This window comes from Saccoglossus kowalevskii, chromosome 8 (genome assembly GCF_978046115.1).
Source record: "Saccoglossus kowalevskii chromosome 8, keSacKowa6.1, whole genome shotgun sequence".
Classification (NCBI taxonomy): domain Eukaryota; kingdom Metazoa; phylum Hemichordata; class Enteropneusta; family Harrimaniidae; genus Saccoglossus; species Saccoglossus kowalevskii.
Genome location: NC_140648.1, coordinates 28792391 through 28816281, shown reverse-complemented (window position 1 = coordinate 28816281; position 23891 = coordinate 28792391). Strand labels below are relative to the sequence as shown.

At 34.3% G+C, this 23891-nt stretch overlaps 2 protein-coding genes across 2 annotated transcripts; one reads left to right on the top strand and one right to left on the bottom strand.

Moving 5' to 3' along the window:
• The first annotated feature begins 1064 nt into the window (after window positions 1-1064).
• LOC100371464 (intraflagellar transport protein 70A-like) lies at window positions 1065-13464 on the top strand. Its single transcript, XM_085502452.1, has 15 exons — window positions 1065-1276; window positions 2008-2073; window positions 3125-3334; window positions 3953-4009; window positions 4665-4800; window positions 5491-5595; window positions 7053-7181; window positions 7372-7421; window positions 7892-8044; window positions 8806-9068; window positions 9589-9799; window positions 10285-10356; window positions 10771-10953; window positions 11309-11438; window positions 12426-13464. Exons 1-15 carry the CDS (start codon window positions 1220-1222, stop codon window positions 12548-12550), a joined length of 1947 nt encoding a protein of 648 aa, XP_085358578.1. The 5' UTR covers window positions 1065-1219; the 3' UTR covers window positions 12551-13464.
• On the bottom strand, window positions 13311-22040 carry LOC102802348 (uncharacterized). Its single transcript, XM_006817617.3, has 6 exons — window positions 21872-22040; window positions 19621-19736; window positions 19041-19118; window positions 18727-18825; window positions 17139-17301; window positions 13311-17001 (listed from the first exon to the last, which is right to left on the bottom strand). The coding sequence occupies exons 2-6, from the start codon at window positions 19703-19705 to the stop codon at window positions 14580-14582; spliced, it is 2847 nt and encodes a 948-aa protein (XP_006817680.2). The 5' UTR covers window positions 19706-19736; window positions 21872-22040; the 3' UTR covers window positions 13311-14579.
• Between the last annotated feature and the right edge of the window lie 1851 nt (window positions 22041-23891).

Here is a 23891-nt window from a genome sequence, read left to right as displayed (position 1 = left end):
TTAAAGGATCGACAAAAATGTCTGGAAATCGGTTCGAAAGATGTCGTTAGAAAGTCGAAAAAGTTGGTTACAAAGTCGAAAAATTGGTTGTAATATCAAAAACGTTGCAAAAGCCATTGCAAAAGACAAAGTTGGTTGGACAGCCAGAAAAGAAATGGTTGGAAAGTTGAAAATGTGGTTTGGGATTCTTCAAGGACGTATCTTCGAGAAATAAATCAAATCTTCCAGTAACGCGCCAAAACGTCTACAAATGACCCGCCCCTCCACGTGATGATTTTGATCACAGTGGTCGTCATGATAAGCCAAACAATGTAATTTGGTGCGATGGTGTACGTCGCATGGACCTATAACAAAAACGACGCGACCGGACGACTATAACGCTGAGCCCGGTCTCAGCAAGGTGTCTCTCATTTTACATGGTATGTACGTGTCTGCTCCACTGGTATATAAAGAATTGATCGTCGAACTTCAATGTGAGTTGGGTTCCAGAGACATGATTAGATCATGGAAGGTAACCTTCCATGATTAGATTAAAGTTGAAATCAGTTTGCGTATTTAGCATTCAGTAAATACCAATTTTTGTTTGCAAGGGCCCTTTACAAATTATTTTTAGCTAAATTTGCGATGCAAAATTATATGTTTTGGATGTATCTCGGGCACTTATTTGATTTATTTCAACTTGCATCGATATCCTCTGAATATAAAACATTTCATAAAAAGTTATACTCACTTAATGAGTTCATTCGCATATTTAATTGAAACTACGTATATTCAATATCGCTGTGGATTATTCTCCCGAATTTGAATGCGATTGTACTTCAAAACAATAATTGTCCTCATTTCTAAAAAAAAAAATCAATTTTTGCATAACTTGTTATTAATCTTTCATTTTTTTATTGTCTCTTTTTCCCCTAATATTTTTCTGCATAGGTGTTCTATCAAATGGACAGCGGCGAATTACAGGGTACCAATTTGATCTTGGTGGACGACCTTGGTGTGTTATTCCTCGACGTGAAAGGGCGCCGCCTAGCGGATGGGATTGACGTTGTTGTTTGCGCATGCTCAATAAATCGCATTCCTCTTCAGTCTTAGAACGAGCAGATACTTGGGACTCACCGAGCAAGAAAAGAAACACTGCATTCCCGCAGAATTGATTTTATAGGAACCTGTTCCATAATAATACTTATTCAGAACATCTCAAGCTACCTAAAACACAAGTATGTCCTCGTACGATAATATAAGTGACGGCGAATACTCATCGACAGTTTACACGATGGTAAGTGTCATGACAACAACAACACTCGCTAAGGTTCTCGTATCTGGTATTGAGGCTGATATTGAGGGGCGGTTGATGATGAGGGGGAGTCAAAGATAGTGCGAGTTATGTCCCAGTATGCGAGAGAGATGTATAATAGAAGCCTAATAGAATTATTTTATGTCGTGGGTGCGTGATGTGAAGCCTCAAACGTCCCAGTCACAGCACTGAATACTTGTCAGATTGTACAGCTAAGCTCCATGGATTGTAAGTTGATGTAATCTAATCATATTGTGACTCACGGAGCTCAAGAAACATGGGTGCTAGTGTCGAGAAGGCCGGAATAGAAACAAAACTTTCCTGTAATAAAATTTTGGTCACTAAACTACATTTAATAGTAGTCTCTATGTCCATGTGTAGCTTGGAGGATGTATTGACACAATAAAATCTTCATTCAATCATTGCATATATATTTACCATGACATAAAATTTTATTTTATAAATCTTTCCTGACCATATAATAACGAATATAGAAGCACATAGGCAAATAATGTACCAAAGTGTGTATTATATAATTCACTGTTAATTAATCACAATGACAGGAAATGTTAGTCCAGCAGTGGTACTTGCAATGTGGGTTTTTTGTTTTATTTTGTTTTTTGTCGCAGCAGTTTGTAACTTAAAGAGCTTCTATTCTATTGTAAAAAACTTATTTAAGATACCATTATATACAATTATAATTTTTTTTTCAGATCAAGGAAGGCAAGTACACAGATGCTATCCAAATATTGTCGAGTGAGATTCAAAACCATCCAAGGGTTAGTTGTACTTATCTTTTTTACACCACAACCAAACAATATATACTGTATAACTGTTATTCTGGTTTGCGCTTCATAATGATATCATCATGTGTATATCACACAAAGCATTGGACAATACTACTCAAGAATGTGTGGTTATTCTGAGGGATACAGTCAATTATGCATGTATCGAGTAGTTTAGCAAGCGTCAATATTTAGATATACACATGAATGTTGTACGTAGATAGATACTGTCTGAGCGTTATATTGTATTACGATAGCTTTCAGCTGTCCATTATACACTGTATGGCTTTGCTCCTTTTTTGGAAATTGTGCATCACATGTCCAAAACATTTGAATATTTTCTTTTGAGTACATGGATGCAGCGACAATGTAGCATTTGACAGAAATAGAATCATACCACAAATGCAAATGATCATACAATTACGCTGTCATTCTCGTCGTCACTAAATGACTACTAGGTGGGAAAGATTATATCAAAAAATTAGAAAGTATGTACTCAGGCAGTATGAGATTGCGTTGACCTCTTGTATGCCCTATAACCTTGTTACATTTGCATATTCGTGGTTTGAGTGTTTGTGGTGTGTGCGTCTTCAGGACTGGGTAAGATGGTGATGACACGGTAGACTTTGTTACTACCGGTAATGTGATATTGTCATCATTCCTTATATGGAATTCAAGTTTCCTAATAAGGTTACTAGAATGTACATAACTTTGTCGATAGCGCACAAAAGAAGAGTACTGTAACTTGTGGAGATACAGACAAATGTAATAATCTAAAAATGCAATAAATACAAAATATGAATCGATGCAGAATTCAAATTCAAGTGTCCGATGAAGTACAGTATATTGCTTTAAAAAAAATTGAAGCAAATAAAGATTTTATTTAGAACCTTCGCGAAATGTTATCTTTGCAAATGCTCTCAAATTGAGAAAATATCTACGAAAATGTATGGTTTTACAGTAAAAAGCTTTTTATACAGCTAGCATTCATACAATCTCAAAAAAAAAAAAAAAAAAACTGTTTCTCATTTTTTTTTCTCACCAGTCTCGTGCTGCTCTGTCTTTGCTTGGTTACTGTTACTTCTATATGCAAGACTTTGTGAATGCCGCCGAGTGTTACGAACAACTGGTACAACTCCATCCGGAGAATGACGACTACAAGATATACCACGCACAGTCGCTGTATAAAGCATGCATGTACCAAGAAGCTATGAAAGCCACATCTCAGATTGAAAACAGCTCATATGAAGCAAAGGTAATGATCTACAAATAACTGATATAAGGTGATAACTGTTTTATCACCTGAACAACTCAGGACTGTCAAATATAAGTTCACAAATCATACGTTAATTAGGCATGACCTCTGTACATCAAATTTCAAGCCAGGGGTCTAAATTATCAGTAGTTTAAGTCTACCAATTCTTGTTCATGAGCTACAATTTTTCAAAATTAGTAGGCTGGACTACTAGAAATTTTCAAATACTTGAAAAATGTCTCTCCACTGATACCAAAATAATTACCGGTTACAAAGTGAGTTTGTTATTTCCATGTGTTCACAATTGTTCCCATGGCTTCAAGTACAAAACCACTATTCAGCATATTGTGAGGCTACCAACTTTTACAATTAGTAACCCATTCAGGCTCCCAATGAAAAATGTTGATTTTGAGCTCTGTGCGTTCCTGGAAATATTACTGGTATTATGCATTTTATTCCTTGTACAGTTGAGTTGAATCACTGCAGTTATGCCATCAATATTGGTCTCACTTGACACATGCAACATACTTAAATAATTGTTTTTTTACCCTATCATTATGGCACTTTACAGAATGCCATTCATTTTAATAAATCTGATCTAAATTATTTCTTGTACAGATAACCAAGGTACAGGCAGCTATCAGGTACGGTGAAGAAGATTTACCCGCAGCAAAGGTAAACACTCACTCCATTGTTATTGCATCGTGTTGAACATTTAAACTGTTTTGATTGCCATGATTTTAGCATTCACAGAGATGTTTACCTGTACCAGAGAGAATAGCTCTCCTGTAATTTAATTATTTCATTCTTCAGTACATTGTCTTCTGATCTTTGTTGTACATCTCTCCATTCTTCATTGTATTGACAGAGTTCATCTGATCAGTTTCTGTCACAGGTTAATTTGAATATTACAAATGTGCATGTACGGTGAACACTTGAACATCACCAGTGCTGAACAAATACTGAAAGACAGATTGTATTGGCCTCACCTGACCAAAAACAAAATATATTCTGCTTTGTTTTCTGCAATGTTTTGAGATCACTTTGACATTTACACTGACTCTTCTATAAAAATGCCAGTACAGCACCTTTAAAGCATTGTATTGATTATTAGACCTTCTTTTTTTCGAATTTGTCAACATTTCCATTGCTGTTTATCACATTTGCTGAATTTGTATAAAATATGTAAACAGATAAAATGTGAACTATAAATAAAGTATTTGAAAAAAAAACTTGTAAACCCAAAGATTCAGTTTTAAAATGTTACCTTTGGTAATCAACTTGCAGAATGATATTCCTGTAGAATCATATGTATGTCTTACTTTTGCAGTCACTGGTAGAGCAATGTCCCAGTGATGATGCCGACACAGAGGTCAATATGGGATGTTTACTGTTTAAAGAAGGCAGATATGAACAAGCTTGTCATAAATTCACCACTGCTATGCAGATATTGGGATATAAACCAGGTATGTTTATATCAGATGTTACAATTCATATCACAACATTCTCATATCTCAATTTTTATTTTCAGCAGTTGTTCTCTGCATATATGCATGAAATGTGTAAGAGGTCAGTAAGGTTATTATTATTATACATCTGTGACTTAAGTTACAGTAGTAGTAATTTTTCGGTATTGCACTGGGTACCTGCATATCTTGCCATATTTATTTAATTTATACAAATTCCAGATCTGCTTTTGAAAACAAAGTTCATAGCAAAAAAGTTCCAATGACTTTCACCATATTTCTCAGTTCTGGGTATCCTACACAAAGCAGTTGGATCAGTAAGATGTATTGTAATAATGTTATCACAAAGATACTGCAAAGAATGCACTCAAACAGTACATGCAATAATTGCTCACTGGTTTTTAATTTTACTTTTTTCATCAATAAGTAAATCTACTAAATTAAATAAACATGAACATGCAAAATAACACTAGAATTTATGGTTTCTCTGCCGAGTTTGTGAATTTAAAACCAAGTGAAATTGCTAAAAGCATCAAAATAGTCAAATTAAATGCCAGTGAAAATAAATGATTTTACAGTACTTCCACTGTGTACTACTTTCTTTGAGTACACATTGCGGAATCCTTGTAAAAAAAAACTCATATTATAAATACTAATAAAAGAACTGTAAAACTCTCTTTTTTGTTTCAGACTTATCCTACAATATTGCATTGTGTTACTACGCCATGAAGCAGTATGCACCAGCATTAAAGCATATTGCAGATATCATAGAAAGAGGAATCCGAGAACACCCAGGTACATGGCAAAACTGTCTTGCTGATATAAACTTGTCTTTTCATTTTCCATGGAAATAAAAATCCTAAATTTTTTCCTAGTTTGTTTGTTGCAATAATTAATTTAGGAAATCAAACTGGTCTTCAAGTTTTTAGCTCCGCTGTCGACTTTGTCGAGCGGAGCTTATCATATGAGTGATTGTCCGTCGTCGTCGTCCGTGTCAATGTTTTACTTTTTCGACTTCTTCTTGAAAACTACAAGCCTAAATGCTTTGATACTTGGTGTATATGTACCTTGGGTAGACCTCTCTTAGGTTTGTTCATTTCATGTTGATATCTTTAATTCTCTAATTTTGGTGAATATTTTTGTCATTTTTGGTAAAAACTGATATTTTCGACTTCTTGTTAAAAACCGCAAGTGCAATTGCTTTGATATTACATCTATAGGTACTACATGTGGACCTCTCTCAGATTTGTTCATTTTGTAATGATATCTTCAATTCTCTAATTTTGGTGAATATTTTTGTCATTTTTGGTAAAAACTGATATTTTCGACTTCTTGTTAAAAACCGCAAGTGCAATTGCTTTGACATTACATATATAGGTACTACATGTGGACCTCTCTCAGATTTGTTCATTTTGTAATGATATCTTTAATTCTCTAATTTTGGTGAATATTTTTGTCATTTTTGGTAAAAACTGATATTTTCGACTTCTTGTTAAAAACCGCAAGTGCAAATGCTTTGATATTACATATATAGGTACTACATGTGGACCTCTCTCAGATTTGTTCATTTTGTAATGATATCTTTAATTCTCTAATTTTGGTGAATATTTCTGTCATTTTTGGTAAAAACTGATATTTTCGACTTCTTGTTAAAAACCGCAAGTCCAATTGCTTTGATACTACATATATATGTACTACATGTGGACCTCTCTCAGATTTGTTTATTTCGTGATGATATCTTCAATTCTCTAATTTTGGTGAATATTTTTGTCATTTTTGGTAAAAAGTGATATTTTCGACTTCTTGTTGAAAACTGTAAGTCCGATTGTTTTGATATTACATATATAGGTACTACATGTGGACCTCTCTCAGATTTGTTCGTTTTGTGATGATATCTTCAATTCTCTAATTAATTTATTTTGGTGAATATTTTTGTAATTTTTGGTAAAAAGTGATATTTTCGACTTCTTGTTAAAAACTGTAAGTCCGATTGCTTTGATACTATTCATATTGTTCATTTTCTAATGATGTCTTCAGTTCTTTAATTGAAATGTGCATTGCTAACAGCGGAGCTATCTCAGCCGATAGGCTGCTTGTTTATTGTTTACAACTGAAAACAAGAAATTGTTCATTGTCAAATAAAAATTATTATTCAGTTTCAACAGATGGGTAATTGTAATTGTCAATATGATTTTAATTTCTTCAAATAGTTTATTTTCTTCATCTATCATTTCCCTATTTTTTGTTTTCAGAACTGAGTGTTGGCATGACAACTGAAGGAATTGATGTACGCAGTGTTGGCAACACTTTAACACTGCACGAGACAGCACTTATTGAGGCTTTCAATCTAAAAGCAGCCATTGAGTATCAGCTTAAAAACTGTAAGTGTGAATCTATAAAGTGTATCATATTTGTTCTATTAGAAGCACATATACATAATGTATGCTGAATCATTAAAATATTGACTTTATTTTGACTGTATACACATTTTGTCATTTACATATAAGTGCTTTCATTATTAACAGAGTAGTACCAGCTAAACCAATTTCATAGCATGGTTTACTTTTTCAGTTGAAGCTGCCAGAGAAGCATTGACTGACATGCCACCAAGATCTGAAGAGGTAGGTAAAAAGAATTAAAGTCTGAAATCTTAGGACTGACCACAATTCACACATATTCACACCATTGTATATGTCTCATAATAGTTCCTAGACTAGAGAAATTATCGTCAGTGCAATAATGTTCATTTTAACGGAATTTTAAAATCCTTTTTCCAAACAAAGTGAATGTAGTCTAAGACATGCAATGCGAGTAGTGTATGATGTCCACTAGTCCACATCAGTGGGTTTAATATTTCAATATATAACTGTAATGTTATACATTATTAAAAGTACACCTCCATAAGAAGAATAAATGTTATTTGTACCAGTATTGGGAATACACACAGCGTTTGAAGGAAAATAACACATGTTGAGAATTCTTTTAGATCTACCAAGGGTCGTAAATAAAATATGGTTATTTCATTACCTAATATTGTATGATTATTGAAACCTGCTAGGATAATTGACTATTGATAATTGACTCTCACCAGGAACTGGATCCAGTCACACTGCACAACCAAGCGTTGATGAATATGGAGGAACTGCCCACTCAAGGATTTGAAAAATTACAATTTTTGTTACAACAGAATCCATTCCCACCAGAAACATTTGGCAATCTGCTTATCTTATACATTAAATATGAGGTAAGATACAGAAGTGTTGTCATTGTAGATATCAAACGTTATGATAATCATGAGGCCATGTGTGCTGGGTATTTTTTGAGTTGAGTTGTAATATCATATATATTTCCTGTATGGCAATTTTACCATGCTTGGCCATTGAAATACATTTTTTTTGTACCATGTTTGAACAATAGTAAAATATTGTAATTAAATGAATATGGGTTTTCATCTGAAGAGGATACTATTAAGTAAAGGCCAAAATAGATTTTGCTTCTACTCATCGCATACTTTGCAATTTTGTGTATATACCGCCGTTCACATATCGTGGAATGATGAAATGTTTTCCAAGTATGTCTTGTGGATTCAAATCTACCTTACATCCATTTTTTTGAGAGAATTACTATGTAAATGTCAAATGTTGAACATTTAAAATTAAAACACAGTTCCTACATCATTCATTTCCCTTCCCTACATCTCATTCCCTTTTTTTTGGGGGGGGGGGGGTCAAATGTTTGTTCTGAAGCACAATTTCATATTATATAACTACTTTCCCAAAATCGTTGAAATTTAAGATCAATATTAAGCCCTTGATATATTTTAGTGAAAGATTTCACCAAAAAATGAAAAGTCCAGATAAACCAAAGAGAATTAGTTCCATGGAAATCAAGACCTTGTGATTTTCCCTGATGACATTATGATAAATGTTAGTATTGTACATACCTTGGTACCTACATGATGTGGTATAACAAACATTTGTATGTTATTTTTTACCTCCAATGTAGTATTTTGACTTGGCTGCTGATGTGCTAGCAGAGAACACTCATCTGACCTTCAAATACATGTCACAATATCTGTTCGATTTCATCGATGCTATCCTGACGCAACAAACGGCACCGGAAGAAGCTTACCGAAAACTTGATGATATGGCGTCCAAACATACAGAGCAGCTGAGAAAGATGACGAAACAGGTGCAGGAAGCGAGACAAAATCATGATGACGAAGCTGTCAAGAAAGCTGTTAATGACTACGATGAAGCTCTGGAAAGGTAAGAATCTTGCTATATGTACCGGTATTCATTAAAAAGTTTAAATTAAAGCAGTAATATACTGTAAAACATGTTGAAAAAGCGGCATGCAATTTTAGCGAATTGTGGAAAAATTACGTAATAGCGAAATGTTGATTTAGCAAATCTCTCTTGTCGTTGATTTCTTTGTTTGGCGGCCATTTTGAATGTATAATAAAGTCATATTATTGAATTAGCGAATCAGTCCTCTCACTAAATTCGTGAAAAAGACATGCTCGCGAAAAAGACATGTATTACAGTATTTAAAAGGTGATGATTGTCATGACTATATGCGCTCAATGTGGGTCCCATACTAAAATGTACACGTGTGCATATATGCATGTGGATTGAATGCATTATTTTCACAAATAAAAACTCATTTGAGTACACATGGCCACCACTGTGTAATGTATAGATCGTTTAGTACAGAGTGGATATTTTCAATTCATCTAATACCATATAAAAAAAGTCATTCGTTATTAATAAACTCGCTTCTTTTTAGGTACATACCCGTGTTAATGTCACAAGCCAAGATATACTGGGACATGGAAAACTATGCACAGGTAGAAAAGATTTTCCGAAAGTCGGTTGAATTTTGCAACGAGCATGACAGCTGGAAGTTGAACGTGGCACACGTACTGTTCATGCAAGAGACCAAATTCAAGGAAGCTACTGGTTTTTACGAACCTATTGTCAAGAAACACTATGATAATGTAAGTGTGTGCATTGATAAGAATTTTTTCTGGCTACACCTTCACTCAACCCACTTGTGTGGCATCTACTTTAATGAATTATTATTTTTGCGGTAATCACAAAAGACAAATGGTCAGAGTTGCCTTTAACCCCAATACTTCCCAGATTTCACTATTTTACTCTTAGGCCTAATTTGGACTTTTATGTGTAATATTTGACATTCTGATTATGGGCAATTTTGGGTGAATCCTTAAACATCTCCTTGCAGTTAAATGACTCACATAACAGTCTTAATGATCTTGGAGTACTATCTCATACTTGTATATTTAAGCTGCAAATCGATGTCAGATACTTATACTGCTAATAAATGCTATAATTGTTGTGATTGTAGAAATTCTGTTGTGATCACGGCGACCATAATTCACCACATATTGTATTAGCCACGATAGATAGATGTTTTTCAATACAACCATCATATCATGCATAATTTATTCTTTATTTTCAGATTCTCAGTGTGAGTGCAATAGTCTTAGCCAACCTGTGTGTCTCTTACATCATGACAAGTCAAAATGAAGAGGTGAGTTAAACATCTATAAATCAGCTGTTTTGTCTCGTGCTATTTCAGAAATGATGCGAAATTAAAGACTGATACAGAATTTTTTCCTATGACTGCCTGTCTCAAAGGCCAGAGAACACTATAGTATCAGAACTGATTTTGTTGTATTTTGAAATTTGTTTATTTACCAATAGTCACCAGAGTATGGCTTTTAACACTGTGGGGGAAACTGGTTATTTATCATTTTAATGAAATCTATCACCCAGCAAAATATCACATGCTTTTAGTTAGCAGTCCCCCACCCTCCATGTATATGTTGCCATTTCAAATTTGACAGTCTTTATTCAACTGGGATTATGATTACCTTAGAATTAGTAAAGATACAATACAATTAACTGCACACATTATTCTTAATCTGTTCATCATATCATCTAGGCTGAAGAATTGATGAGGAAGATTGAAAAAGAAGAAGAGCAGGTTGCCTACGACGACCCAGATAAAAAAGTCTTCCATCTGTGTATAGTTAATTTAGTCATTGGTACACTGTACTGTGCAAAGGGAAACTATGAATTTGGAATCTCACGAGTCATCAAGAGTTTGGAACCATACAATAAAAAGGTGAACATCATTCAAGAGATTCTGCTAGCACAACAGGTGGTGATTCAGTCCCTGAGCTGGAGCACTCAGTCTTAATTACTTACCAAGCAGTCTAGAATATTGATTTTTGACTACTTAAGGATGTGGCACAAACTGTCTGCAGTCCACATTGTATCGTTGACAGCAATTATGCCAATGATTTGTTCCCAAGGCTGTCATTTGGCAATGTAGATGAACATGTATAATAATATCATTCAAATGTATAAGAATGACAGCTCCTTATATTGCTACATAGTGGGATCATCTGTAATGCGGAGAATGAACTTTTTACCAGGACATATTACATAACTTTAGTATATTTTCATTGTATTTACAGTTGGGTACTGATACATGGTTCTATGCTAAGCGATGTTTCTTATCGTTACTTGAAAATATGGCCAAGCATATGATTATGTTAAGAGACAGTGTTATTCAGGAATGCATACAGTTCTTAGAACACTGTGAAGGTAGGTCTGCTGTTTGTTGCTAAGTTTATCAATTGGCTAATAACCTTTCTAATTCCAACATGTGACTTGCTATTACCCCAGTCTTTACTACAACCTCCCTGGTTATATATAAAAAAAACTTCTTTATTACTGTAAAATACTTTATTTTAGCTGGAATTAATTTTTGGGTGTATGGAATTTATTTTCACTGATTTGTGACAAGTTGAATGTAGAAAAAAAGGTATATTTGCTGGATTTTATTTTGGATAGTAATTCATCATGAACTAAAAATGTTGGCTTTTCAGGACACACAACAGTAGTATGTGTATGTAGTTATTATTTGTTAGTACAAAACAGTTGGCACACATGCAAAGGAAAACTCAAATGTGTGCTACAAAAACATTTTAATAAATCATAGTTCTATTTACTCAGTATCAAACAACAATATTAAAAATTACAATTTCTAGTCCATATTCATCTGCAAGTTCTTGAAAATTGTTGATATAAACAGGATATTGCCTTAAGAGCTAACACCAGGAAAAATTAAAACACGACTCGTTCAGATATGAAAAATTCTGTCAGTGTCTGGTACATTTCATTTATCTGTTTGCATTGTTGAAGTTTGGCCTATTCTACTACATGGATGATATAATTTGTTGTCGTGTGAAAATTCCTACACGTCCTCTTCAATTCTCAGATTATTACCATCCTTTGCACTGTGCTGTGACATAGAAAGTCTCTGACACAACCTTAATATCAATCCACACATTCCAACACATTTTATTCATTTAAAAGTTGAATGCATGTGGGTGGTGTAAATAATGTTCATTTTTCGAATACACCACCCACATGAATTCAAATGGGTATCTGGTATTCCCATTTGATTTTTTTTTTTCGCAGTTTCGATTGCGTCCACCCTTAGAAAGACAGACACCTAATGTTAGTTTCTCTCATGTGCAATCAGTTTACTACCACCACCTTACACAGTATCTAATTTTTTTTTCTCAGCATATGGTAGAGATGTGAAAGCTCTCATTGAGCAGCCATTGGAGGAGGAACCCAAGCATGAAGGCAAAAACACAGTTACCTTTGAGGCTCGCATACTGAAAAGTTTATTCACAGAGCTTATATGAAACTTTACAAATAGCGTCAGAAAAGAATGATCTGCAAGTTCAAATTTGGCTGGATAGTTCACTTTAAGATACAGTTCCACAAGAACTATCTTGTTTTGGTACACTGGAAAATTGTTCTATTAACAATAATAAAAAAAAATGGGGGGGGGGGGGTCACCAACCTAATTTATATTATGCAGTTAACACACAGGTTAAATGAAGGGAAAAATAACGAGTTGCTGACCTTTTCAAAAATGGATAGTTTGCACCTAACTACCTTTTCTTGTGTGAAATCGCTTCCACATCCACTTTTCATAATTTGTGATGTAGAATATATTTAAAGGGGAACAGATACTATAAATAGGGGCAAGATGGTCACTCGCATCGTGGCGGGAGCTCCGGGAAATGTGCCGTTTACCTACTATGTTTAGAGATCAAGCTGTGATTCCAAATACATTCTACGGGGTCATGAATATGTACGCTAGGGATTACACTCATCTGGTTGGGCTTTTGATGTATAAATGTTGTTTAAAATGGCTGTCAATCACAGTTTGAGTAAGCGAGCATAATAAGCATTCATTTACTTAGTCGACAGAGGCGTAGATATTACCCATGAGCACGTGGTGCAATCCATGGGATTGAGCGGTTCACCTTTAAACATTTTCTACAAACAGATTTTAGGTCGTGAACAGTTTTATAGTTTCAAATTTGCGCAAGTATCACAAAAGAGAAACTGTATCAGCATCAAACATCTTATAAAAGCACACACATTAAGTAAAACTTTTGGATTAATTTATATTGTATTTTTTAATGTTCATCAAAAAAGCTCAATCACCGTACTATTACCTATCTTTCTCTGTCTTCACAGAAATGTGTGTCAATTACAGCATTTGTACTTGTATATGTTAATTACTATATTATAAATATTAAAATCAGTTTGTTTCTTGTTGTATGTGGAGGTGAAAGAAACTGGTGTAGATTCAACATATACGTTCTCACTCCAATAACTACAACTATAGTTTAGTAAACCATACATTGTATTAGTTTTAGTATGAATACAAATTAGATGCAAAATGTACTTTTCTTGGATACACCGTTAAAAAATTCACTCAAAATAAAATATGATTTTCCAATTCATTTAAAATTATGAATTACAACACAAACAGATATTGTAAGTATTACATTGCTTAAATCAAAAAGAGACACATGGCAAAGAGAATGGACAATTTTAAATTGCAAGATACATAAAAGGACTTGTTTCACATCGTCCAATTTCACAGAAAAAACAATTGACATAACGAATAGTTGAATTCATAAGCACAACTAATTCCTGATATATTTCTGAATGAAAAATACTTGTGGATTTGAATTAAAAAATTAGTCAGGCATGTCAAATAGCCAGTAACAAGGCACTACTTTGTAGCAACTACATTTCAGGAAAAACTACAAATTATGGTACACTCAGATGGCATGTATAAGACAAATAAAAGAATGTCGCACCAATGCATTTCATCCTTAGAATGGGAAAATACATTTTTGTTCCCTTTCCTTAAATGAACATGCATAATTATTTTAAAAAATCAAGTAAGAATTTGTAGAAAATTACATAATGTTAGCCAAGAAAAAGTATGAAAAAAATAAGAGGATTGCTTTTTTATTATAACTGCTAAAGTTAAAATGTTTGTTGAAAAGGTGAAATACACATTTTAAAAAGTGAACAAGCATTTAGGGTAATTAAATTTAATTAATTTAAGGTGAACCATACTTATCACTATTGTCATTATTAGTAAAATTGCACATCAATGTGTAAGAATTTTAATTTCAAATACTAGCCATATTTTATTAAAAACAATAAAAATATGAATTCAATTATATTGCACAATTATCAGTACTACGTTGTATTGCTGTTTAACAGCAAACTGCCTTTCTTAATTTGTATATGCATTTTCATTTCTCTGTTCCTGGCATGCAATATATATAAGCAATATTTAGTATGTTCAAAGAACCCAATGTTCTGCATATTGCAAAATTATCAGTACTGAGATGCCGTTTAGCAGTGAACTGCCTCTGCATTTTCCTTTTCATTGCAGTTAAGAAAATACTCAACTTCCATTTCCTCTCTGATGTTATCATAGGAATGAATACAATGCTTATTATGTTTAAGGAACTCCATTCTGCCTTCTGGCAGGCGTTTTGTCAGACTGGCAGCATGACCTTCGTTTAAATGTGTCAAAGTGAGTCTTGACACATTAGATTGGGGAAGCACTTCTACGATGATGTCGTTAAGAGCAATACTACCTATGTATTTGCTATTTAACTCGAGTGAGGAAACACTTGATTCTGAACAAATTGCGTCAATGAGACAAGATATGTTGTGAATACGTTTTGGTTTAATTTTGACTATTTCCAACTTTGAGGCATTTTGAAAAGAATCTTTGGAAAAACTATCCTTCAATGAGCCAGAATCAAGGTAAAGAGTCAGAGACTTCACTTGCTTGGCTTTCAGAGCATATGCTAAGAAACTATCAATGAATTCAAGATTAATATTCCAATGTACAATCAGATGTTCCATCTTAGATAAAAGTGCAATGACCTTTCCTAAGAATTGCACTGAGTGTTGACTCACGTAAACACTCTCCAGGATATGAGCCTCAAATGTTTTAGTTTTCATTGACTTGAACTTAAACAGTTGAGACAAGGCACTAAGGACATCATCTGTCAAAGGAAACAGGTCAGTGTACACTGCTAAATGATCGGGTAAATATTTTCCTAAAAGATCGAGAAAGGGTTCTAGGATATGATTGTTTTTTACATCGGAACTAGGAATCAAATTGATATAGCTTTTCAAATCATTGTGTGCACTGTATGTGTGGGTGTCTAACTCCTGTGAACTACTATCTAACTCATTAGTTGCGTTATCAGAGCTCCCATCTGATGATATATCGGAAGTGTTAGAGTAATTTGCCTCCTCAACTTCGTCTTCAATGCAAGATGAGCTGCTTGACTCTGAGTCCATGGATAGATTGTGAGAATCATCAGTGTCCGGTGATTCTCTGACTGAAAGCATATCATCATCATCATCAGCAGCTGCATCATCAGCATCATGTTTATCATCGTCTGATAAGGAACTTGAGTCTGTTTCCAGTATCCAAGATTTCCTTGAAGAGCGACGTTTCTTGGAGGGAATAACACTATCAGAACTTGAGGAGGGTGAAGAAGGGGTGTTTGTTTGTGGCAAATATGGCATAGGTTCGTGTAGCTTACTACTCGGACTCTTACCCTCAGCAGGGAAGGTTCTTGGATCATCAGTTTCTTCACTGCTCTGATCCAAAGTAGGACTAACACTGATGCTCATGTCAATTCCACTGTCGTTTGCTCCACTCCCAACTATTTTCTCAAGGTGTGAAGCAAACACAGAAACAATCTTCTGTTGGTTGCCTTTCCAAGCCTCAGCCATAGCAATTAGATTATCTGTGGATTGCAGGCCGACACCAAGAGAAGACCAACAATCTTTAAGCTCATCATTTGGCAAACCCACTAAATGATATGCAGCGCAAATATTCTGGATTTGCTGGTGAATAAACCTGAAGTACAAAATTGTATCTTTGTATATGTATTCTGAATCCTGATAAAGAAAACCACATGACTTGGCATCTTGTGAAGTCAAGTCATTTTCGATCAACATTTTTTCATAAATGTTTTGAGTGTGCTTTTCTAAAAGGGAATATGCAATCTTACCGAAACATTGCAGTTTCTGCTCAGCATGTTCACCAAAACAGGCGAGTTCTTTGAGTAGAAACTTGTGCAAGATATTCAAGCCAGAGTGTATTTCAAGTAAATTTTCGCAACCATCTCGCCAAATGCTAAACATCAACAAACAAAGCAAAGGATTACATGCTAAATCAATGAGTGAATCAGAATGTAATACATCAAGGAAGGCAGATTGCTTGTCGTTAGTATACTTTTCTAAATATTCGCCTATCTTCCCTTCATGAATGCCATCATGTAAATATCGTGTGAACTTTCTTTTAGTTTTAGACATCAGTTCCAGCAACATTCTCCCTGGACAAACTGTGACAAATATCGATGACTCACTGAAATTTTCACCTTCAAAAAGTTTTGCAATTGACATAGAGTCTTCACCATGAATATCATAATTATCCAAACCATCAACAATAATGAATAGTTTTTTTTCGTGGTAATGAAGAAATTCTATGAGTTTCTGTTGGTCTTCAAACTCACCAGAATTTTTTAATAATGAAAAGATGCAATCCTCTACACTACCACCCTTTTGTTTTTGTAAATCTAAGTATAAAACAATCTTATCTTTAAGTAATTCATCTTCCGTCCATTTAATCAGAAGCCATTTACAAATAGTAGTTTTCCCCTGGCCAGGCTTGCCTTCAAGAATGATCACTTCATTTTCTTCTGAAGATGTCGCCGTAAGTTCTTCAAGATTACGAAGTGGACCACTGAAATACAAGAATTTTTAAATTTAATTGTTTATAATGGGGATTGCTAAAATGAACCAAAATAACGTATTTTTGATTATATTTTCTTTGTGATTATTTATACAACTTTTCTATTCAATCTTTTCAAATTTAATTACCTTGTTTTTAACTCGGGATAAACACTTTCAACTTTTCTTACATTAACTTCAGTGAAAATATGTTGAAGTTCTTGCTTAAACAGAGGATGCCCAGGAAAGGGTTGCACTAGTTGATGCTTGTAGCGCTTTTTAAATGCATTTTTTACAGACAATGGATTTATAGCTACAGAAAAACAAAAGAATATGTTTGATTTATCAAGCACCATTAAGCATATTGATGACAGCACTGCACTTCCAGATGTAAATACAAAATGAACACAGACCAATAACATGTAATCGAAGAAAGCTAAGAAACTCCTGTGTGCTCAGAGTATTGGAGACACATTAAAAATTAATTCACAGTTAATTGTACTTAAGATATTGATGGAAAAGCTGAAAACTAATTATGCAAATCAGGAAATTATAATGAACAAATTAGAGTAAAACTAATGAGGTCTGCGCAATGTAACAGACCATCTATGTAAGTTTCATTAAAATGTGATTAGAACCAACAAAATTTTATGCTAATTAGGGAATTAATATGAACAGATTTCAACGCAAAACTTATCAAGTTTGTCCTAGAGCATCTATGTGCCAAGTTCAATTGAAATTGAATAATTAGTACCTTAGATATCGGTGTGAAAGCTTAAAATTGATTAATTATGCAAATTATTATGTACAGATTTCAACCCAAAATTAAGTTTCTCTATTGTCCCATCGCCGTACGCCACGGCCTCTTTTACGACAAGCCTACACAGAGAGAAATTATTATTTATAAATTATTTCGTTGAGTCTCGAAGCGAAAATAAACTCTGGCGGCAAGAATGTATTGTCCTAGAGCATCCATGTACAAAATGTAATTGAAATGTGATGATTAGTACTTGAGATTTTAGAGAAAAAGCTGAAAATTAATTATGCAAATTAGGTGATTAAAATATGAACAAATATTTATCCCAAAACAGTATCTATGTACAAAGTTTCATTGAAAAGTAAGGATTACTACTTGGAATATCAAAAGCTGAAAATTAGGTAAATAATATGTGCATATTTTTACCCAAAACTAATCAATACCTAGCATTAGTTCAGAGCAACTATGTACAAAGTTTCATCAAAATCTAGTATAAAGTGGTATTTTTAGGTATCAGTGGAACAGTGAAGGAACAGCTGGAAATTAGCTAATTATCATGCAAATTGGGTCATTAATATGCATGGATTTATGAAAACTTAATCAACTCTGCACATTGCCCCAGAGCATCCATATGCACCAAGTTTCATCAAAAACCGATATATGGTTCTTGAGATATCAGTGCAAAGATTGCAAAGAGTCAAAAATACAATAAAGGACAAATAAGGAGCTAGATATGTTTGAACAGAATTGATAATTAAATGTAAGCAGAACATTGAAACAATTAATGAAATTCATCAACATCCAATGAAAGGCTCCTTTGAGATATATACAGTGACAAGAAAATCTCAAACAAGCTGAAAAATGTACTAATATTATGCAAATTAGGTAATTCACTTGAACGCAGAAAACTTAGTGCCATCTATACATATGCATTACAGTTTGTATGGTTCAAGAGTTATGCATGTACAATGAACAACTCACATTCAAGTTTCATTTTTTTCAATGGGATACTGTCATCATCATCAACGTTATTAGATCTGCCACCAACATCACCAGTAACTGTTATAGAACTATTATGAACTGAAATATGAACACAATACTATCATACATCCAAATTGTGTGGTAACTTTCAAATGCTTGGTATGTGTAACTCGCCAAGAATTAAAAAAAACATGAAATCAAATGAAAAATAATGTGAACATTATAAGAAAAACAAGGCGACATGACACCTCCACTGTCGAGCTGAAACTGGAACAAGCCATTTGGAATCGTATATAAAAAAAAACAATACTCACCATTAAAAATATAATTGTTACTTCCGTCAACCTTTATGGGTCCCTGTACACCTCGGTTCTGATTTTCTTTATTGGATTCTAAAATAAAATATATGAACAAATAAACTATTAAAATAACAAACAAGTTTTGAGTTTCCTGGTTGCTGCATAATTGCCTGCGGAATCAGACAATACCGGGTAGTTGTAAAAAGAATGTTGTTGAAATTGAGTTACACATACCCAGACAGGTCAGCATCATGCGGTTCTTAATACAAATATTTATCTTCTACTTTTTAAAAATTTTTAAACTTTCACTGGACTATTATTATACAGTGATACAGTATTTTGTATTATTTTTATACATTGTCTGAAGTTGCCAAAAGAAAAAAGAAATAAATTTGAGATAAAAAAAAAATTATCCACCATACAATACATAACAAGAATGTTGTGCTAACAAATCATAGCCCACAAAACCTTTTGGTATACTGTGTTTGTGTAGAATTTAAACACAAACCACTGAGCAAAATATTGCATATGAAATATCCCATCCTAAATTTGTTGTGGTGTTTAGGTATCAATCAAAGATTAAATATACACTCACCAATATTTTCAACTACATTTCTGTTGTCACATGGAACAAGTTCTCCTACACTAGATGTATTTCCCGACTGTCTGTCAGAATCCATTTTGACTCGATCTAGTTTATGTCACAGCCACCTGTTGATATTAATTCAATGTCAATATACATGTATACCTGCAATCACTTGTATTCCAGGCTCAAAATGATTTTCCATTGGCACTCAACTTACAATACATTAATGATCCAGGGTAGTTCTCATTCTGCAGCTTTTTTTTTTTTTTTTTTTTTTTTTTTTTAATGTTGGTACCGGTATGATTATTACCAGACCGCCATAGCGCCCATACTCGGTTATGCGCCCATTCCCTACTTTTGGGACATTTGTATTTTCGGGTTCGGGTTCACGTTCGATTGGCTAAGCGCCCATCCCTTAAAAAAAAACCTAATTGTTTAACTTTTCCCGAGTACTAGTAATCTTTTTAATATGATTCAGCATAGGTATTGAATGCAGTGGTTGCATGACACGATTGGTTAAAATAAACGTCTCATTTGCATTAATTATTATTAATATTGACAATGAAAAATTAGTCTTTTCAGTAAAATTTTGCAAAAATGCATTCCGATAATATACATGATACCGGTAGTTCTGAATTAACTGATTCTATCATTACAAGCTAAACAAATAATCAAAAAACTGAAAATTAATTAAAATATATTTAAACAAAAAATGATCGAAATCACAGCTTTTGTCACTTAAATAAAATATACAAAATTAAAAAAAATACAACCATATTTTAACTGTTACTAGCGAGTTATAAATTCAATCAATGTCATAATATCAATAGATTGTGACAAGAACGAGGCTACAATTGCACATTCTATTTATACAAAATGCTGTCACAAAAAACGATCAACCACCCCCATATCCGAGAAACTACACCCAAATTGTAACTTGATCAATTAACAGTTAACCAACATTTGAGTTACGAGCAACATAAATTGTTGATGTTGTTTAACGTCTACATTTAGTAACTCAAATTTTAGTTAACATTTAACCAAACTTTGATTTAGGGGAAACATTGATTTTTTGTTTTGTTGAACGTTTATGTTTCCCGTAACTCAAAATTTGGTTAACTGTTAATTCTTGGACATCGAGTTACAATTTGGACGAGATCTTGCAAAAGTGGGCGTGGTTACTAAAATATGAGCGTACACAAATTTTCGGTAAAAATTCTTAAATTTAAGTAAAATAGCCAAATATCTTGAAATTGGTAGACCGTGAAAATGGGAGTCAAAACACCCAAACAGATCGTCAGGCGAGGGGCACACAGATGCTATTTTTAATAGTTACTTAGGACTACGATTACCAAATATTATCTACTATTCACAGTTGAGGGGCGGTGCTAGTAGCGTTGGACCATGGAACTATAAACCCCAGGAAGAACAACCACTTCGTTTCCTTTGAACTATGATAGTTGCCGCGATGTCGAATGTTTATTTTGACTGTTTATTTTGTCGCATTAAAAAATAAGCCGATTTACGCAAATGAACGTTTATCTCCGACTATCGGTCATTTTCGGAGTCAATCGGACGACTCCGGGAGATCACGTGACCGAGTTGTTCCGGTTATAGCATAAAAAAACAATGGCGCCAAGACAAAAACACTGATAAATGATCGACATTCAACGGGGAAAAAAAACACATTGCCACTTCTGGCGATCGAAGGGAAACACGGAATTAGTCGGGATATCTCAACAACAAACAGCTCACCAAACCCCATGTTTCGCAAACTTTCACAACCTTATTTTTTCGAGGGTTGAAAAAAACAAGAAGTAATCTAAAAACGACATTAAAAATTATGAAAACTCGCTAAAACTCCGACCCGTTGCATGATTTCCGGTACACTGAAGGTCACCCTGCAGACCGACTTGTTTGCGCATGCGTAGTGAACGAAATATTTTACTGCGCAGATATGAAAATTTGTTTTCAAGTTTTCCGTTTCCAGCAAAGCGGTTGAAACGGGTGTATCGGCGGCAACTAACATGGAGTATGACTAATGTCGTGGAAACAAAAGCGAAAGCACTGTAAGATAAACTAAGACAAAGGTTTTTTTAATCCTCTTAGTTTCGTTGTTCTTCCTGGGGTTTATAGTTCCATGGTTGGACTCAGACAACTAATAAATTTATTAGTTGTCTGAGCTTTGGACCAGCCCGTACTTCAGAGACATCGCACCCCGGCACACACTCGTTTTAAAATACTTTATACCGGTACCCACCTCTCAAGCAATGTACACTTATTGACGCTGAAGCACACATAAACATTATCTCGCTGAGAAACTAACGACACCGCTTCCCCATTAATAAACAAAAACAGGTAGCGAGTGCAGAAACTTCCTCGATTTCAAATCCTCCCGCAGATATGGTGACGTCATGAAATGTATGTGTGTTTGTTGTTTGTTATCTCGCGTGACTATATTCATCTCGCAAAATAGCACGTGACTGGATTTGCGCCCTCTTTATGAAATATGTATTACACACACCCTCGCTCTCGTCTCAAAATACCAATATTAGAAATTGGTATGGCGTCGTGATGCAATAGCCTGTTACTAAGAAAGTATTAATCAGTAAACAAGACCTCAGTTTCTTTGGTGTTTCAACTTCAGATCAACAAGGTACTCTACTACCCACTTGTCCCGGCCATATGTACGAGCTGTTGCTAGCCGCATATTTAAATATGTAAATTGCGTCAGAATGAAAGAAGTGTTTTGGTTAGATTAAGACACTTTGCTAACTTTATATCTTTATATGTATGACCATATGATTTCATACCAATAGCAAACATTTACTTACAGAGGCGGCGTTGCGAAATCGAGATCTGCTCGCAAATCTCGCGCCTTACTAGGGCGTCCAGCGGCATTCTCCCCGTTAAAATTTTGAAATCTAGACCCTCTGAAACGCTATTTCCTGTATTTTGACGGGCAAATTTCACACAAAAATATCCGTCTGTTTCAATCATTTGTTTCCTTTCTATTTTTTCTTTCTTTGAGCCATAGGGAAAGAAGGCACGATACACGTACTTATTAGTATGTAACTAGTGGTTTATTTGAACGATGTGAACATAACAAAGAAGAGCCCTGAGTCAAGCATATCGAGTGCTTATATCACCTCGTGGGGGTTCGCAACTTGGGCGGGAAACTCTGATACAAATATATAACACTGTGATTGGTCAATAAAAATATATGTGATGTTGCCTCCTACGTTCGCACATACTATTCAAGGTCCAATCTATTTTAAATTTGCTACATCCAATCTCAGGCAATATAAACGATGTGTACAGTAGCATAATTAAACAACACAATATCAGTAATAATAACAATAATTTTTTTTCATATATATTTTCGATACTACACGGATATTGATCTCCTTAATTTACATATTATTACCATACAAGTCATCTTAAAAATCTGAAAAAAATTAATCTGCGTCCGTTCACCCATGGGGGTAATGGTTCAGTGCAGCATAATTGTTTCTAGCGAGAACACCATAATCGACATCGCGGTGGGACGTACAAATAGGTTCACTGGTACAAACGCAACGCCCGTTCGAACCTCGTTCATCGGTTGATCATTGCTCAGTATAACCGTAGCTGTCGCCGTGAGCTGGCTATGGTCAACGTGGTCATTGACCATGGTATTTGCCAGCCATGGTAGTCCAAATACCAAGATATTTAGTCATAGTTGCGTAATACTTGATACTTCCAAAGTATCAATAATTTATTTGTAAATAACGTAATCGCATATTCAAATAGAATATCAACAGGACAAAATATAAACCTCATTACTATATAATTATTTTATTTTGATGTGAGTTTGTATTACGTAAGTATATCTGCTAAAGTTTTATTGATACTGAAAGTGTGATGTTGTTACTATGATCTAAATATACGAAACCCTAAATCGAATTGGCAAATGGAATGTTGTTATAGAATATATTTAGCCCACTAACCACATTTTCATTTCAAATCTGATGGTTAGGAAAAAAACAGCATGCAATGTACACATTTCAAGTTGGAAAACGTACTATTATCACAGGGAGAAAACAAATTTACTGGCTGGACAAAACATGTGTTGCCATATTGGTGGAAAATTTGCAATTAATTAATTTTCTCAAGACCTCTATACCGTCCGAAATTTTAACTGATTAAACGATTCTCTGAATGGTTGGTTCAAGTTGGTTGGTATGATGTGCCACGCTACATGCTTTCCCAGGTCATGGTTTTGGGACCTGGGGGACTTA

Bases quoted from the DNA above. Each gene is read 5' to 3' on its own strand.
- LOC102802348 (XM_006817617.3), bottom strand. From the start codon at position 19,705: ATGGATTCTGACAGACAGTCGGGAAATACATCTAGTGTAGGAGAACTT. The intron at 19,119-19,620 runs GTGAGTGTATAT...ATTTTATTTTAG, and splicing joins AAATGTAGTTGAAAATATTG to AATCCAATAAAGAAAATCAG. The intron at 18,826-19,040 runs GTGAGTATTGTT...TTCATATTTCAG, and splicing joins TAACAATTATATTTTTAATG to TTCATAATAGTTCTATAACA.
- LOC100371464 (XM_085502452.1), top strand. From the start codon at position 1,220: ATGTCCTCGTACGATAATATAAGTGACGGCGAATACTCATCGACAGTT. The intron at 1,277-2,007 runs GTAAGTGTCATG...TTTTTTTTTCAG, and splicing joins CATCGACAGTTTACACGATG to ATCAAGGAAGGCAAGTACAC. The intron at 7,422-7,891 runs GTAGGTAAAAAG...GACTCTCACCAG, and splicing joins TGCCACCAAGATCTGAAGAG to GAACTGGATCCAGTCACACT.